The following is an 18177-nucleotide window of genomic DNA, read 5'->3' on the forward strand; positions in this document are numbered from 1 at the left end:
CCAGCAACATCTAATTCATGTAAGTGGAAGCGAACAAACACGTAATCCACGTCCTCTCAACAGTGAGGAAGTTGCCTTCCACCGATCTGTTCATCTGCAGTGTCTCGGGCGCATGGTAACACTGACCAAGTTAAACAATTACGCCACCGGAGGTATTTGCAATGTTGCGACGTGCGAGTTTGATGTGACACACCAGACCAGGAAGCAACGTGAAATTTACAAGAAGGCGGGACTTCTCTTTCCCAGCCAACTTTCAATGAGTCGAGTTTGTTCACTCCGGCAATTATCTTTTGTCGAATTTGGATCGGAGCAGTTTATTTGATCGTATACGGCGAGATTAAGTGTTTCTTATCATGTTGACACTGGTCCTTTTGCTGCTTTCTTGTGTACTTTCAGCCCAGTGTAAAGAGCATCAGACTTTAAAGAGGCAGGTGAATGAACAAAAATGTTCCTATCAGGTAATACACGGTGGATCTTTGTTGATAATTTCATGTGAATATGTGAGGGTTTATCTGAACTGTGTAAAACATAGTTACTTTGTTGCGTGTGTAAACCTCCCCTCCCCCTCACATTTATGAGAACTATGTAGGACATTAAGTCTAGAGATGTCCCCCAAATAGAGTGCTAATAACAGTGGGGTATGTCTGGTGTAGAGCAAGGCCACCTTCTTTTATACTTGATGCTGTTTCTAAGTTTGGATGTGATAGGTACCGCGTTGATGTTGCTTTGTGCAAGATGCCTGCTCGCCCCTGTCTGAGACATGAACGGTTGATTGAGCACGTAGTCAGTGCGGAATGAGATAGCTATTGTATCGGGTCAGAGTCAAGGCGAGAAAAGAAAAGGTCACCAAGCATTAACCACAACTCCGCTGATTAATCAGAGGGTGTGTCTGTGTGAGGATTTTTACAAATTAACAAACACCTTTCCAACCATGGTAAGTTAAATTTCCTTTGGTTCGTCAGATACCCGATGCACGTTGAAGTCAGTAAGTCACCAAGTCAAGTTAGAACATTTCATCCCTACCCATAGGACTGCAGATATGCAAGTTCAGTTGGATGTAGAAATGTTATTATTTTTTATGCCCACTTCTTCTGAAGTTACTAACTGCTTGGATGCAGGGAACTTGTATGGTGATTATTCAGAACATTTAACTGTGGAGGGGGCATGAGTCCAAATCTCTTCCTGATGAAGGGCTTCTACTGGAAACGTCGACCCTCCTGCTCTGGATGCTGCCTGACCTGCTGTGCTTTTCCAGAGCCACATGTTTTGACTGATCTCCTACATCTGCAGTCCTCACTTTCTCCCTGCGGAGAGGGCATCAGAGCCTTATTCAGTTCTATCTTTGAATATCCAGACCAGACCTGTTTAGTATGAGACACTGGATTGTGATCAGGAACTAGAACCGTAACTACATCTGGGTTCTGCCTTGAACTAAATTGACTCAGAGTATCGAGTACAGGAGTTGGGAGGTCATGTTGCAGCTGTACTGGATGTTGGTTAGGCCACTGTTGAAATATTGCATGCGGTTGTGGTCTCCTTCCTATTGGAAGGATGTTGTGAAACTTGAAAGGGTTCAGAAAAGATTTACAACGATGTTGCCAGAGTTGAAGGATTTGAGCTACAGGGAGAGGTTGAATAGGCTGGGGCTGTTTTCCCTGGAGTTTCAGAAGCTGAGGGGTGACCTTACAGGAGTTTATAAAATCATGAGGGGCATGGATAGGATAAATAGACTTTTCCCTGAGGTGGGTGAAATCCAGAACTAGAGGGCATAGGTTTAGGGTGAGAGGGGAAAAATATAAAAAAGACCTAAAACATTTTTTCACGCAGAGGATGGTACGTGAATGGAATGAGTTGCCAGAGGAAGTGGTGGAGGCTGGTACAATTGCAGTATTTAAAAGGCATCTGGATGGGTATATGAATAGGAAGGTTTTGGAGGAAAATGAGCCAAGTACTGGCAGGTGGGACTAGATCCGATTGGGATATCTGGTCGGCATGGATGAGTTGGACTGAAGGGTCTTGTCTTATGCTGTGCACCTCTATGACTTATTGACTCTGAGTGATTTCCAACAAATGACATTGGTAATAATATTTATTGGTTTTTAAATGTTACCTGGTGCCTTTTTTTTTTGTCTGATAATCACTCCTGAGCCATGCTGAGATGTTTTATAATAAAAAGTGTAAAATAATGCTGTTCTGCCAGCCCCCTTCATTTGGAACGAATTAGTTGGATTCAAAACATTACCTTTGTTTCCCTCTCCACAGTTGTGGCCAAATCTGCTCAGTTTTTCACTTTGTTTTTAATGCTGATCTCTGGCACCTGCAGTGTTTTGTTTGATGTTGAGATGTTTTACTGAATTAAAGGCATGATATAAATGTAAGTACTTGTCGTCACTAAGGCAGAGCCCTGATTCCAAATTTGCACTACAATATCAGTATTAGTATAAAGCAACTTGTTTCTCGACCCTAAAATTGCATTAATGAGATCAAAACGTAACTTCTCTTTCTCCTCATAAACACTATGGCTAGACTTAGAACTTGGAGATTCCAGATAGTTCAGGGTGAGAGGGAAAAGATATAAAAGGTACCTACGGAGATCTTTGAAGAGAGAGGAGGAAAACCTCTTCAAGGTAAGCATCCTTGGAAGAGGCTTCACAGTAAGGTTAAAATCAACTAGGAGGAAGTGAGGACTGCAGATCAGAGTTGAGTGTGTGTTGCTGGGAAAGCACAGCAGGTCAGGCAGCATCCGAGGAGCAAGAGAATCGACGTTTTGGGCATAATCGCTTCAGCAGGAATTGAACCCAGGTCCCTGTGAGGCAGCAGTGCTAACCACTGAGCCACCATGCCACCCCTATAACATGTTTGAAAATTATAAGAATTTTTTTTTACAAAATACAGACTTTTCTTTGATTGTATAATGTTTCACATGGAGTATATTGGGTGGCGATGAACTCCTAAACCATATTAATAAGGATAAGCTCTGACAGTGAGTATGGAAGTGACAGAAATCCAGCCTGTGATTATGAAACTGTGGGTTCTCAGTCTCAGTTTATCTATGTATTGATTTTAGTCAGAATTGTGTGTTATTGCATGGTAAAATATTGTCATGCCTCTGTGAATTAGAATGTTGGAATTCTAGCTCTGCTATACCCACAATTGTTACAAAAGTTAAAGATTTTTAAAAAAGAATTCCCTTTTAGACCAAGTTGTTCAAATGCACAGATCAGCTTCCTGTACTTAACAAAATTAATTATTTTTCACAAATAATTTGAAAATAGCTGCAGGTAAACAACTACGAACCATCGCCTTGCAACAAATTAAAATTCTAATGCCTTGTAAACTCCCCCTTATACACACAGGCAAGGAAAACAAGACATAGATGTTGTGGATGGAGGGAGAACTGGGAAAGTAGTTCAGTGATTGGAGTTCAGAGCTCCTGAGCTGGTGGAGGTCTGAAGGCTTCTCTCCATCTTTTTCTCACGGCCTCAAGCTGTTTACTGTATTGTAAGCAAAATGATGCTTACAATGAGAGTTAGGTTCCTTGCTTTCCAAAGTGCAGCAATCCTTGGTTTTTAAGTTATTTTCTCGTTTCGGTTCACCATTTGAAAAATACAGAAAAATGAAAAGGACATGTTCTTTACAATACAATCACAACAAAATTGTTGAAGGGAGAATTAGAATTAGTTCATAGGCTCTTTTCAACTGAGGTATCACACAAATGAGTTTTTAAAAATTAAATTGCATATTTTAGCAAATCTAATGAAAATATTATTATCCTGGGAAAAGTGGACATACCTGGACATGCTGATCATGGTACATTTATCTGTTGAAATGTAACACAAATTTACAAACATGAGGACTTATGAAAAGGAGTAGGCCATTCAGTACATTAATCCTGCCCCACCATTTAAGATAATCATGACCACAAAGCACCTCAATGGCTTTTAGCCACCCCATCCCCAAACCCTCTATGCCCTTACTATTCAGAAATCTATCAATTTCTACTTTAAATATATGAAAAGACTGAGCTTCCACAGCCCTCTGTGGTAGAGGATTCCAAAGGTTCACAACCAGCTGAGTTTAAGAAAAAAAATCTCCTGATTTTTTCTGATCTAAATGGTATACCCCACTATCTTGAAATTATATCCCCTGTTTCCAGAATACTCAATCTGGGGAAAATGTTACCTGCATCTACCCAGTATTCCTTTCAGTATGTCGTATGTTTAAATGAGATCACCCCTCATTCTTCAAATAGAATTCTCTTCTAGAGAATAAAGGGTCCATTTTCCAAATTTTTCTCCATAGGACAGTACTGCCATTCTGGGATCAAGTCTGATGAGACTTCACTGCACTCCCACGATGGCAATAATATCAAAATAAGGAGACGAAAACTGCACATCATATTCCAGGTGCAGCTTAACCAAGCTCCACTTCACTACACCCATAGTCAAAGACTCTTGCAGTAACATTTACCATTCCATTTACGACTTAATAGCCTATTGCACTTGCATGTTAGCCTTCAGTGACATTAACAAGGGCACCTAGGTCCTTTTATTCATCTACACTTTCCAATTTCTTACTATTTAAGCAATACTCTGTAACTTTCTCCTATTGAAGTGGATAACATCATATTTTTCCATATTAAATTCTACCTGCTGAGTTCTTGCCAGTTCACAAAACTTGTCTAAATCCGCCTAAAGCCATCTTCCTGACAACACACATTCCCACTTAGCTTTGCATCATCCACAAATTTGGAAGTACTGCATTTGGTCCCCAACTTCAAATCACTGACATATATTATGAACAGCAGAAGTTCAAATACTGATATAATTTTGAAAAATCATACAATTTTAAGTAGCCTGTTAGCCATAATTAGACTGTCTGTCTTCAGGTTATAAGGTAGATCACTTGTAGTGGATTAAGAGCTTCCCTTTCTGTAGTTCTGGGGACACCTATGTGATTTGTTGCTTGAGATGCATTGGGCTGTTTTAAACTAGCCCAGTTGGCCCATTTGAAGATGTGAGGTTACTAGCCCATCTTTGGGCCTATTGAGGCCCTCAAGTGGTCAATAATTACATTCATCTGGCATTGTTGGTATTTCGCCTACGATGGGAAGTCCCTGTCATTGCAAGAAGCCTGGAAGCTTTAACTTCTTGAAACTAATTCGCACCCCATTTGTCAAGCAACCAAACTACCTAAAGCTACTAAGCATGTTGGAATTATCTGCACTCCCAGTAGTAACCACCACTCCTGGCTGGCACTGTTGGGACTAGAGCTGGCAGTCAGTTGGATTGGCCAGCGCTCTTCAAGCTGGGACTTGCTAATGAGATGGGGGCTACAGAATTTAATTGTTTTAAATTGTTACAGAACAGCTATTGGAATTGTGGCTGGACTGGGCAGAGACTGTGGCACTCCATAAAATTGAATCCAGAAAGTAAATTACCTGCCCATTGATTTTTATTGTAAAATTGATAATCTGAGGGCCTGACTTTGACTCAGTTAAAGTCCATTCCTGTAAAATTAAAATTGGACTTTTGGAGTCAGTAAACAGACATCTGGTCAGATGTGATGTGAAAATGTTCCCCTTATAAAACTTTCAAATTTTGTTTTGACAGGAAATATAATTTACATCAATAAACCTGTATGTCCATCTTTCATTATTCTTTATTTGCAATTTTGACATGGAGTTTATGTTCTTAGGGTCATAGAGATGTACAGCATGGTAACAGACCCTTCGGTCCAATTTGTCCATGCTGACCATGCTGACTACTAATCCAGTTCCATCTGCCAGCACTTGGCCCGTATCTGTCTAAACCCTTCCTATTCATATACCCATCCAGATGTATTTTAAATGTTGTAATTGTACCACTTCCTTTGGCAGCTCATTTCATACATGCACCATCCTTTGTGTGAAAAAATTGCCCCTTAGGTCCCTTTTAAATGTTTCCCCTCTCACTCTAATCCTATTCCCTCTAGTTCTGGATTCTCCAACCCCAGGAAAAAGAACTTGTCTATTTACCATATCTACATCCCTTATGATTTTATAAACCTCTATAAGGTCACCCCTCAGCCTCTGACTCTCCAGGAAAAAACAGCTCCAGTCTATTTAGCCTTTCCCTATAGCTCAAATCATCCAACCCTGGCAACATCATTATAAATCGTTCTGAATCCTTTCAAGTTCACAACATTCTTCCTATACAATAGAGACCAGAATGGCAGACAATATTTTAAAAGTGGCCTAACCAAAGTCCTGTACAACCGCAACATGTTCTCCCAACTCCAAGGCTCAATGCTCTGACCAATAAAGGAAAGTATACCAAATTATCCATGCCCATTCTGTCCTATGGAATTGGAGTGTCATGTTAGCAAATTCCATGGTTATTGTGCAACATGTGATCCTTCTCTTTATCCCTTCCTCTTCAATCTAATATGGGTTTTGCACAAAGGAAATGAAAATGTTCATAAAGACAGAGATTTACCCACTAGAGAATGGATATAACATATTTGTTGCAACAGAAATATTTGTCTTTTTTTCTTATCAATTACTGTTGAGAAATCTAGCATTGTGCTATTACAAAGCATTCATTTAGTCAGGCAATTCCTTAAAAACCATGAAACTTATGCTTTGAGGGATATTGTGAAGCTCAGGCATTCGGTTCTTGAAGCAAAATGGCAAGTGTCATACCTGCAGCAACCTGTAACTAGGATGTACATTTACAATTAAAAATCTGACTGTGATTATGTATAGAAACAGTTTCCTGTTAATACAAACCCAGGGATTATATTCCCTGGAATTTTGAAAGGTGAAAGTGAGTCAAAGTTTTCAAGATATTAAGATGAATCAATAAAGTGGAGAAAGAGAAACTGTTTCTGCTGGAGCCAGGAATTAAGGAACACATTTACAATTTTGAGCCAGATATTTCAGGACTGAAATTAGGAAATGGTTTTGCATCCAAAATGTGATAGAAAATTGGAACTCTTGCCTGCAAATGCAGTTGATGCCAGGTCAATTGTTAATTCTAAATTTGAGATTGATTTTTGATAAACAAAAGATATTGAGGAATGTGGAGCAAAAGAATTGGGTCACAGATCAGCATGATCTTATTGAATAGTGAAACTGCCTTTAGGCTCAAATGGCATGGTTCCCTTGTTTCTCTATTTTATATGGCAGCACTGAAACTCTTAATGATTGATGGAAATGTCATTTTGCCCTCAGTGTGCTGTCTGAACTATCAGTTTACTTTTCCAGCAATGCATTTTTCATCTTGTTGCCCTGTATGGAGCCCCTTATGCTATTGAGCAAGATTTACGGGTAGTCTTGTAATTCAACTCAGTACAATTGTGTTGCACAATAGAGATTTAATTTGCACAGTGCCAGTTTTGAACAATTTTGCTTCAGAAAACAATGTGATAAAAATAGTCTATTCTCTGCACATTTGCAAAGGATCTAAGATTTAGTCAGTTTACAGGACACTGCAAGGATGATAATTTAAACTCTTTAACTGTAGCTAACAGGATACCTCGACGATTGCACTTGTGATATTGAAACTATTCAAGACTTTAATAACAAGAAGCTATTTCCCAAAATGCGAGAACTGCTAGAAAGTGATTACTTCAGATATTACAAGGTATGTTGTTGTATCTTCTTCTGAATTTATCTGTGTTGATTATGTACTATGATTCTCAGATTTGTTTAAATTGTTCACTTCAATCTTTACAGGTGAATTTAAAGAAGCCTTGTCCCTTCTGGTCAGATAGTAGTCACTGTGGTCTGAGAGATTGTGCTGTTCAACCTTGTGAGCCCGTAAGATCATCATTTCTTTTATAAACCAAAATACAGGGAGGAGGGAATGTGGATAGAGGTAATTTTTTAAAAGAAATAAGGACCGGGAGCAGCAATACCATATAATTATTTGTTCATTAAATGTTTTAGTTTTAGGTAAAAAAAGCATTCTACCACTAGTGAGAGAGACTGTATGGGTATGGAAGTCAGGGAGAAGGTCTGTGATCCACTTAAAGAAATTAGTGTAGACTGAGAGGAGGTTTTGAGTGACCTGGCAGGCTTGAGAGTAGATAAATATCCAGGGACAGATAAAATGAATGTCAGATTGTTCAGTGAGGCAGGGAAGAAATAATAGGGGCACTTGCAAAAATTTCAATTCCTCTCTGGCCACAGGAGAGGTGCCAAAGGAATGTAGGAAAACTAATGTGTTGATGTTATTCAGTTAAAGGCAGATTGGGATAAACCAGGAAACAACAGCCTAGTCAATCTAACCTCAGAGGTGGGGAAAGTATTGAAAGCAATTCAGAGGGACAGAATTAATCTGCATTTGGAGAGGCAAGGCGTAATCGAGAACTGTGAGCATAGTTTTGTTTAGGGGTGGTCATGTTTGGCCAATTTGATTGAATATTTTGAAGAAGTGACCGGTTATGTAATGAGGGCAATGCTTTTGACATTGTCTACTTGGATTTCAGCAAGTCTTTTGATAAGATCCCATGTGGGAGACTGATAGCGAAAATAAGAGCCACTGGAATCCTAGCAAATTTGGCAAATTGAATACACAACTGGCTTAGTGGAAGGAGGCAGAGGATGATTGTTGAGGGGTGTTTTTCCAACTGGAGGTCTGTGTCCAATTGGATCCCCAGGAGTCCGTATTGGGGACCTTGCTATTTTTGATTTAAGTAAATGATTCAGACATGAATTATAGGAGGGTTAATCATTAAGTTTTTGGATGATAGAAAAATTGGTGGGGTGGTAAATAGTGAGGAGGGTACCCTCAGATTACAGGAGAATGGGGTGGGCTGATCAGTGACAAATGGAATTCAATCCAGATAAATGTGAGGTGATACACTTGGGCAGAACAAACATGATGAATGATGTGTGTACACTGATGCCTTAAGGAATCAGAACAGGTGGATAAAGCGGTTAAAAAGGTTTATGGTATGCTTGACTTTATTAGCCAAGGTATTGAGTTTAAAAGCAGAGAGTATTTGCTGGAACTGCAGAGAATGTTGGTTGAGCCACAACTATGGTATTATGTGCAGGAATCCACATTGTAGGTGGGGTGTCATAGCGTTGGATAGAGCGCAGAGAAGATTTACCAGGATGTTGCCGGGGCCGGAAAGTATTAGTTATGAAAATAGATTAGACTGACTTGAGTTATTTTATTTTCCTTCGAGCAGAGGAGATTGAGGAGTGGGGCGGTGATGTTACTGAGATGTAATGAATTATGAGAGATGAGAGGCGGCATGGTGGCACAGTGGTTAGCACTGCTGCCTCACAGCACCAGGGACCTGGGTTCAATTCCCGCCTCAGGCGACTGACTGTGTGGAGTTTGCACGTTCTCCCCGTGTCTGCGTGGGTTTCCTCCGGGTGCTCCGGTTTCCTCCCACAGTCCAAAGATGTGCGGGTCAGGTGAATTGGCCATGCTAAATTGTTAGGTAGTGTTAGGTAAGGGGCATATGTAGGGGTATGGGTGGGTTGTCGCTTCGGCGGGTCGGTGTGGACTTGTTGGGCCGAAGGGCCTGTTTCCACACTGTAAGTAATCTAATCTAATCTAAAAAATGTAAATAGGGTAGACAGGAAGGAACTTTATTCTTAAAGAAAGTATCATTAACTGGGGACATAGATTTAAAGTAAGGACAAAAGGTTTAGAGGAGCTGTGAGGAAATGGTTTTTTATTCACTCAGTGGTGGGAATCTGGAACAGTCTGTAAGGATGGTAGAGGCAGAAACCCTCCAAACATTTAAGAAGTGTTTAGATATCCTCTTGTGATGCCACTGGATGGTTTGCTGGAAAATGGAATTAGAATAGTTAGTTGGTAGTTTCCATCTGGCACGGATGTTATGGGCTGAAGGGCCTTTTCCTATGCTGTAGCTCTCTATGGTTCTAAAATAGGAGCTAATTAGATTAATCCCTAATGGTATCTCATGGTGTATTCAAATGATACGTTTTCCATTTAAGTTATTTCACAATGTTTTTTTTCTGCAGAATGAAATACCAGCAGGAATTAGATCAGAAAATTTAAAGGTATGACATTTGCAAATTTAATTCATGGTGCACTTGCTCGTATTTAAATGGATGCGTGAATTACTGTCTGATTTAAAATTCTTAGTTTCATATTTTTATCCTAAACATGTTTTAAAAATTGGTTAAGACAATCAATTATGAAGAATTTAAAGAATAAATGTATTTTTTTCTGTACAAGGTTGAAACTACCAGACTAACCAAGAACCTTTCAGACAAGAAATGTTATATTAATTATTAGGAATAAGCAACAGGACAATAGTGTTATTCAGGAATCCAGATGGGGCCTCAAATCATAAGGTCAAAGCTTGAGTTTCTGTTCTGTCACATCCTTCTCCATTGGTTCTGCAGTGTGCTATTTGACTAAATCTTTGACAACTAGCATTTTATTCAGAACTACACACACTGGTGAATATTATAAACAATGTGTAATATTGACGGACTGTTTGATATTCTTGCATTACCTATTTGTATTGTTGAAATTTGAGTTGTTCTTTACAATAAGAGTTCAAGTACATGCTTTATGTAGTTAATAACAGTTCACAAGCAACCACGATCACTCCCCTTTTTATTATTTATCCTATCAGTTCACTTCACTCCAATTTCACCTGATGTATCAAGATCATTGCCCCTACTTCCTGAGCCCACAGTCTCTGTTGGACCCAGCAGTACCTCCTGCCTGTCCTTCTCCCATGCTCCTACAATCTTTCCATTTTTTCTTGACTTTCCCACAAATAAGACCCAAATTAAAAAACCACATTTCCATTTACATACTCTCACACATCCGTCCCTCTCCAAGTTACTGGAACTGTCTGCTACTACTTTATACAAAAAATAAATTCCTTTTAATGTATAGTACACAATGAATTTTGGGAAAATTATTTTTGGTGCCTTTTGTAATGCAGTTACCGATGCTATGGTGCATGTATTAAAACAAACATTGACTGCTTTAATTCTGTGAATTTCTAGTATACAATGGAAGCAAATGTGATTTCCCAACATGACCAGGACTGTGAAAAGGCTGAGAAGCTTGGTGCTGTCAACAATTCATTGAGGTAATTGAAATGACACAGGATCAAGCATCATTAAATTCCACTGTCTCTCTGTTGTATGGATAACATTTTTTTGCAGCCTGATCTTAAAAAAAAGTACTGTCTTTGTGATATTGGGAATGTTTATAATCCTGACTGTCAGGAAGAAACTGGAAGAACATACAGTTAAAATGGCCGAGCAACTTAATCCCATCAGACAGGTTGCCAACCTTTGGGTTGCTGTTTAAGCACTCTATCACATGGAGCTCAGACTGTGATTGGGATAGAGCTTCATTGCAGTTTTTAACCCGAGGTCTCAACAGGCAACCCAGTGACAAGTGTAGCTGAAACCAGAGGTAAAATATTACTTCTTTGGTTTCTTCCACAACCATCTTCCTATATGCCAGGTATGTCTCCTGGTACTCATTGATTCCAATTTTACTCGGGCTCCTTGATGCCATACTCTGTTGAATGCAGCCTTGATGTCAAGGGCTGTCACTCTCACCTCACCTCTGGAATTCAGTTCCTTTGTCCATGTTTGAACCAAGGCTGTAATAAGGTCAGAAGCTGGGTGGCCCTGGCAGAGCCCAAATTAGGTGTCACTGAGCAGGTTATTGCTGAGCAAGTGCTACTTGACAGCACTGTTGATGACACCTTCCATCACTTTACTGATGATCGAGAGTCAACTGATGGAGTGGTAATTGGCTGGGTTGAACTTGTCTTGCTTTTTAAGGACAGGATATACCTGGGCAAGTATGTCTTTTCCTCTTGTTGGTTCCTTCACCAGCTGTTGCAGATCCAGTCTAGCAGTTATGTCCTTTAGGACCTGACCAGCTTGATCAGTGGCACTACTGCCAAACCACTCTTGGTGGTGGACATTTAAATCCCCCACCCAAAGGAGGTTTTGTCCCCTTGCCATTCTCACTGCTTCCTCCAAGTGATATTCAGTATGGAGAAATATTGATTCATCAGCCGAGGGAGAATGGTAAGTAAAAATTAGTAGGATGTTTCCTTGCCCATGTTTAACCTGAAACCATGAGACTTCGTGATGCCTAGAGGTAATGTTGAGGACTCCCAGGTCGACTCCTTCCCAACTGTATCCCACTCTGTCGCCACCTCTGCTGGATCAGTCTTGCTGATGGGACAGGACATATCCAAGTATGGTAGTGGTGGTGTCTGTAACATTCCTGTGAATGTGACTGGGTCAGGCTATTGCTTGACTAATCTGTGAGACAGCTCTTTCAATTTTGGCACTAGCCCCCAGGTGTTAGAGAGGAGGATTTTGCAGGGTCAACACAGCTGTTTCTCCGGTCCCTGATATCCAAACTCCCGCTCTGAATCACCAGCTGAAACCTCGGACTGGACTCAGGAAGCATGTGAGAATGCAGATGAGGCTGTGTGTTAAAATCTCTTGGGCCAAGTGCAACAGAAGAGCTGATGATTTCCATCTGTCTTGACACATGCCCGCACAATTTACTTAAAGTGGGGGCCGTTATCTACATTGAGCGATTACTACTTAATCAGTTTAAATTTTTTTTATTATTTTAGTGAAGAAACAAAACAAGCAGTATTGGACTGGAACAGACATGATGATTCTACAGACAACTTCTGTGAAGTTGATGGTGAGACCTTATCATTATCCTTTGAATAAGTATTTGTATTTATTATGCGTTCACACAGGAATATCTGATTTCATTGCTTTTTGTATCATGCACTGACATCATCAACTATTTACAATTTAAATAATGACCACAGTAAAATTTCTAATGTAGATGGCTAGCGTGACTGAGAGCATATCCCATTAGAACTTGGTAATTTACTTAGGACAAGCATGGACATTGCAGATCCAATGACCTATTCCTAGCTGTAATCATTCATAGTCACTTATTCTTTACCACTCCATAAGCTAGAACCCTATTCTGATCACAAAAGACAGAAACTCCATTCCACTTGAGTGTGAGAAGTTGTTTTAAGACAGTTTTACAGTGGACATCCACAGCTTTCCCATCCAGTTATAAATAAAAAGAGAAACTCAGCAGGTCTGGTAGCATCTGTGGAGAGAGAAACAAAGTTAATGTTTCAAGTCAAAATGACGCTTCAGAACTGACGGAGCTGGAATACAATAGTTTTCACACTGTTGACAGGGTGGATGATGAGTGAACGGTGAAGATGCCTAGAGCAAAATGTAAAAATCACACAACACCAGGTTATAGTCCAACAGGTTTATTTGGAAGCACTAGCTTTCGGAGCGACGCTCCTTCATCAGGTGGTTGTGATGAAGGAGCAGCGCTCCAAAAGCTAGTGCTTCCAAATAAACCTGTTGGACTATAACCTGGTGTTGTGTGATTTTTGACCTTGTTGACCCCAGTCTGACACCAGTGTCTCCAAATTAGAGCAAAAGGTATAGGGTTATGGTAATAGTAGTAAAAGAGAGAAGGAGATGTAAAGTAGGTGTGAATGATAGGTGTAGAAAACAGAAAAATTGATCCATTCTGCTGCAATACGGACAAAACAGAAAGAAGACTTGGGCAGGGGAATTCAATAGACAATAGACAATAGGTGCAGGAGTAGGCCATTCTCCCTTCGAGCTTGCACCACCATTCAATGTGATCATGGCTGATCATCCTTAATCAGTATCCTGTTCCTGCCTTATCCCCATAACCCTTGATTCCACTGTCCTTGAGAGCTCTATCCAACTCTTTCTTAAATGAATCCAGAGACTGGGCCTCCACTGCCCGCTGGGGCAGAGCATTCCACACAGCCACCACTCTCTGGGTGAAGAAGTTTCTCTTCATCTCTGTCCTAAATGGTCTACCCCGTATTTTTAAGCTGTGTCCTCTGGTTCGGCACTCACCCATCAGCGGAAACCTGTTTCCTGCTTCCAGAGTGTCAATAATCGTATATGTCTCAATCAGTCCCCTCTCAGTCTTCTAAACTCAAGGGTATACAAGCCCAGTCGCTCCAGTCTTTCAGCGTAAGGTAGTCCCGCCATTCTAGGAATTGACCTCGTGAACCTACGCTGCATTCCCTCAATAGCCAGAATGTCTTTCCTCAAATTTGGAGACCAGAACTGCACACAATACTCCAGGTGTGGTCTCACCAGGGCCCTGTACAGCTGCAGAAGAACCTCTTTGCTTCTATACTCAATCCCTCTTGTTATGAAGGCCAGCATGCTTATTATCCTTCTTCACTATCTGCTGTACCTGCATGCTTACCTTCATTGACTGGTGTACAAGAACACCCAGATCTCTCTGTACAGCCCCTTTACCTAAATTGATTCCATTTAGCTAGTAATCTGCCTTCCTGTTCTTGCCACCAAAGCGGATAACCATACATTTATCCACATTAAACTGCATCTGCCATGCATCTGACCACTCACCTAACCTGTCCAGGTCACCCTGTAATCTCCTAATATCCTCCTCACTTTTCACCCTGCCACCCAGCTTAGTATCATCAGCAAATTTGCTAATGTTCTAATCGAAATGTAAGACGTGTAATCATGCTGTGAAGTTGTTGAATTCCATGCTGAGTCCTATGGTTGTAAGATTCCTAAGCAGAAAAATATTGTTGCTCCTTGCATTGAGCTTTATTGGAATATTACTACCATTTCAGAATCAAACATTAACACTGTTTCTTTCTCAACAGATGCTGCTAGTCCTGCTAGGTTTCTCCAGTGTTCGCAGTTTGTTTAAATTTCGGATTGCCAGCATCTGCAGTAATTTGTCCTTATTCATCCAATGAAAGAAACTGATGACATTATAGACACGTATAATGAATGACTACATTGACATCTTGTAGAATTGGAGGCTCCATGTGACTTAGCAAAGCCCAGCAGGGACTATTATTCAATAGACTTCAAACATGAACGATAGCATTCTACTGAAGCAAAGTCAGCAAATTATAGCATTAGCCTTTGTGCATCTTTCTCTATCACAGGCACACACAGGATAAAGTTGCAGATTTTGTTGACTTAAGTTGATATGTTTCATGAAACGTACAGGTCAAACTGTCCTGTCATGGAGTTGAATAGCATTGTCCAATGCCAAATAACTCTTGAGAGAAACTGCTCTAAATTGAAGAAGAATAAATTCTTGGAATGAAATATAACTTTTATCCCTCAGATGAACACTGTCCAGACGCTGAATATGTAGATCTGCTTCTCAACCCTGAACGTTACACAGGCTATAAAGGTCCTGAAGCATGGAAGATCTGGAATAGTATCTATGAGGAAAACTGTTTCAAGTATGTAATTCATCAACAGGACAAAGTGCTACCAGTTCTTTAACAAACTATAGTCAATCATTAAACTGTATACAGTGTCAAGATTGCAATTATTTACTTCTGTTCTCACTGTAGGCCAAACTCCATTAGAAGACCATTCAACCCATTGCTTCCTGGCAGAGGTGAGTTAACAATGTGACTTTGTTTGTGTATTAAAAACAATTGCTTTGGACAATTTGAGTAACTATGTAACTGTATAATTTATTATCCATCAGCATAAAAGTATTTCTTACTAAATTCATTTAGCGATACCATGACAGAGCGAGTGTATCATAATGAAAACAGGGGATTAGCTTCACAAAACTGAATACGGCTATCCGATTGAGTTGATTACAATTTTAATTGAGAACAAATAACAAAATGTTAATCTATCCTGGGTTAGTGAGAGGTTTCTTATTTTAGATTTGAGAAAGTAATGTTCTCAATATTGGGAGCCTAGGAACTATGAAGGTGCATTCATATTTGGGTGTCAACATATTCAAATCCCTGAAGTTGGTGCAATAGTGCAAAAGGTATTTAGGAATGTGACCTTCTATTTCAAGGGAAGGTGGATGGAATTTAACATGAGGAACTAATGATTCCCATGTAAATCACATTTAATTTTAGGCACAGACCTCAGGTAAGATATATTGCCTTAGAAGTGGTATGGTACAGATTCACCAAAATTAAGCAAGTCATGTTATGAGAGCAGACTATATAATTTTGTAATTCCTCAAGTCTAAGGAATTTAAAATTAACAAGGGATAGGGTCGATTCATGCAGAGAACCTATATCTTTTAGTGGTGAAAATCTAGAATAATTGAGAATAATATTAACATTAGAACTAGATCACATGCAAAATAAATATGGAAAAATTATCTCACACAAGAGTAGAGTAAATTTGCAAAGATTTCCTCAAATGCTGTGATGCAGGGTTATATGGCTTTTGAGATGAGATTGATGGAATTTAGGCAAGGATATTGATGATGGATATGGAACCAATTAAGTTTGATGAAAATCATCCATGATGTAATTGAAGAGGTGCAAAGGGTGGAATGGAGATAGTGAGGACTGCAGATGCTGGAAAATCAGTTGATAAAGTGTGGAGCTGGAAAAAGCACAGCGGGTCAAGCAGCATCAGAAGAGCAGTGGATTTCAAAGGTTCCAACCTGAGTCATTCTCTCTTCTGCTCCCCTAATGCTGCTTGACCTGCTGTGCTTTTCCCAGCTCCAAACTTTATTGACTCATTGGGTAGAATGCCAACTTCTGTTCTGATGTTTAGTTTTTACAAGTACTAAAATGGCAGAAGCAGAGATGCTCTCATATTTTCTGTCACCTTTATCAGAGTGTAATGGCATAACAACATGAACACTTGAGAAAGACAGTGGAAGAGTCCCAACTGGAGATGAATATAGCAGTTTTTTTTGCATACTTAAAGTAGTGGGACTAATATTGAAAAGTAATCAGGCCCAGACTTTATGCATTCCCGAATACTGAAGGAGGTCATAGAAGAGGTAGCATAATTTTTCTGAACTATTTGAAAATTGGGGTTAGAGAGTGACAAACTTCAAGATGAGACAAGATAAACTAATACATTATGAGTATCTTCTTATTTTGCTATGAAGGAAGGAACATTTAACTATGAACTTTGAGTTTTGAATCTGGTATAATAAAAGAAACAAGTTAAATTATGGATTGAAACTTATATTAGTGCTGGAAAAATTACTTACCTTTTAGTTCTGAGTTCATAATTGATATAGTGAAAGGAAATATGGATTTTCATAAGACTTTTGATAATATGCAACAAAAGATACTTGTTGAAATGAAAAGCAGATGGATTATAGAGGGATGGCCAGAATGCAATGCGCTTAGTAGATTAATGCACCTTTTTCACATTGACAGCATGTAGATGATTATGTGGTCCCACTGATCTTCACAGAGATTTCTTTTGCATCTGTGTAATCGAAAGAATTTGAATGTAGAACAAAAGAGGATTGATATTGAAGTTTGCTTTTTTTTATTGAATATGGGCTTGACAGGGTCTGAAAGAATTAATACCGCAGAGTGAAAAACAAACCCATCCCACTCTAGTGTCATATTGATTGGTAATTAGATCAGTTTATGATCTTGAGGGAGTGAGACCTAACTTCTGCCCTGGCTGAGTCTTAAAGGATATAGCTGCTATGTCCAGGTTTGTGGCAGATTTTGTGGAAACTAACAAGAGGGAGAAGCTTAATTAACCATTTCCCCACCATTCTATCTGTAGCAGATGTATCTGATCATGACTGCAGTGATAGGAGTGACTGCTGCATAGTTCTTGTGGAGACTCCAGTTCCATGTTCTGTGGAGGATGGCATCCTCTACCACTTACCACCATGCTGAACGTGGGATAGATTTTGAACAGATCTAACAATGTGGTTGGGCATCCATGAAGGGCAATGGATCATTAGCAACAGGCTGTGCTCAACCACAATCTGTAACCTCATATAATAGTTTTCAACTCCACTATTACCATCAAGCTGGAGGTCAACTCTGGTTCGATGAAGAATGTAAGTGGGCATGCCAAGAGCAACACCACACTTACCTTAAAAATAAGGTGTCAACCTTGAAGCTACAATACAAGAAAATCAGCTTGCAAACAACATGTAATATTGCTCAGACTCAATATTTTCTGATCAGCCTGCTCAGAGGTGTGATGACACACCTCTGGATCAGATGGGACTTGAATCTAAGATCCTGGCTGAGAAGGAGAGGGACACACCCACAGAACCACAAGAGCCCTGAATTCCCCAGAGTACATGTTTTGTAATCCAACTTGTTCAGTGATGTTATTGCACACTTCCGAAGCAGGTGTGACTTGAA

General features: G+C 39.8%; 1 protein-coding gene across 1 annotated transcript in view; it reads left to right on the plus strand.

Annotated features, from left to right (window-relative positions):
• Positions 1 to 216: 216 nt before the first annotated feature.
• The window catches only part of ero1a (endoplasmic reticulum oxidoreductase 1 alpha), a 32880-nt gene continuing 14919 nt past the window's right edge, over positions 217 to 18177 (plus strand). The window contains exons 1-9 of the mRNA XM_060828445.1: positions 217 to 458; positions 7506 to 7625; positions 7718 to 7801; positions 9989 to 10027; positions 10994 to 11079; positions 12604 to 12677; positions 15177 to 15297; positions 15412 to 15462; positions 15879 to 15883. Of these exons, the coding sequence (XP_060684428.1) occupies positions 354 to 458; positions 7506 to 7625; positions 7718 to 7801; positions 9989 to 10027; positions 10994 to 11079; positions 12604 to 12677; positions 15177 to 15297; positions 15412 to 15462; positions 15879 to 15883 (685 nt within the window). The 5' untranslated portion in view covers positions 217 to 353. The remainder of the gene's footprint in view (positions 459 to 7505; positions 7626 to 7717; positions 7802 to 9988; positions 10028 to 10993; positions 11080 to 12603; positions 12678 to 15176; positions 15298 to 15411; positions 15463 to 15878; positions 15884 to 18177) is intronic.

This window comes from Hemiscyllium ocellatum, chromosome 8, assembly GCF_020745735.1.
Source record: "Hemiscyllium ocellatum isolate sHemOce1 chromosome 8, sHemOce1.pat.X.cur, whole genome shotgun sequence".
In the NCBI taxonomy this organism is placed as follows: Eukaryota; Metazoa; Chordata; class Chondrichthyes; order Orectolobiformes; family Hemiscylliidae; genus Hemiscyllium; species Hemiscyllium ocellatum.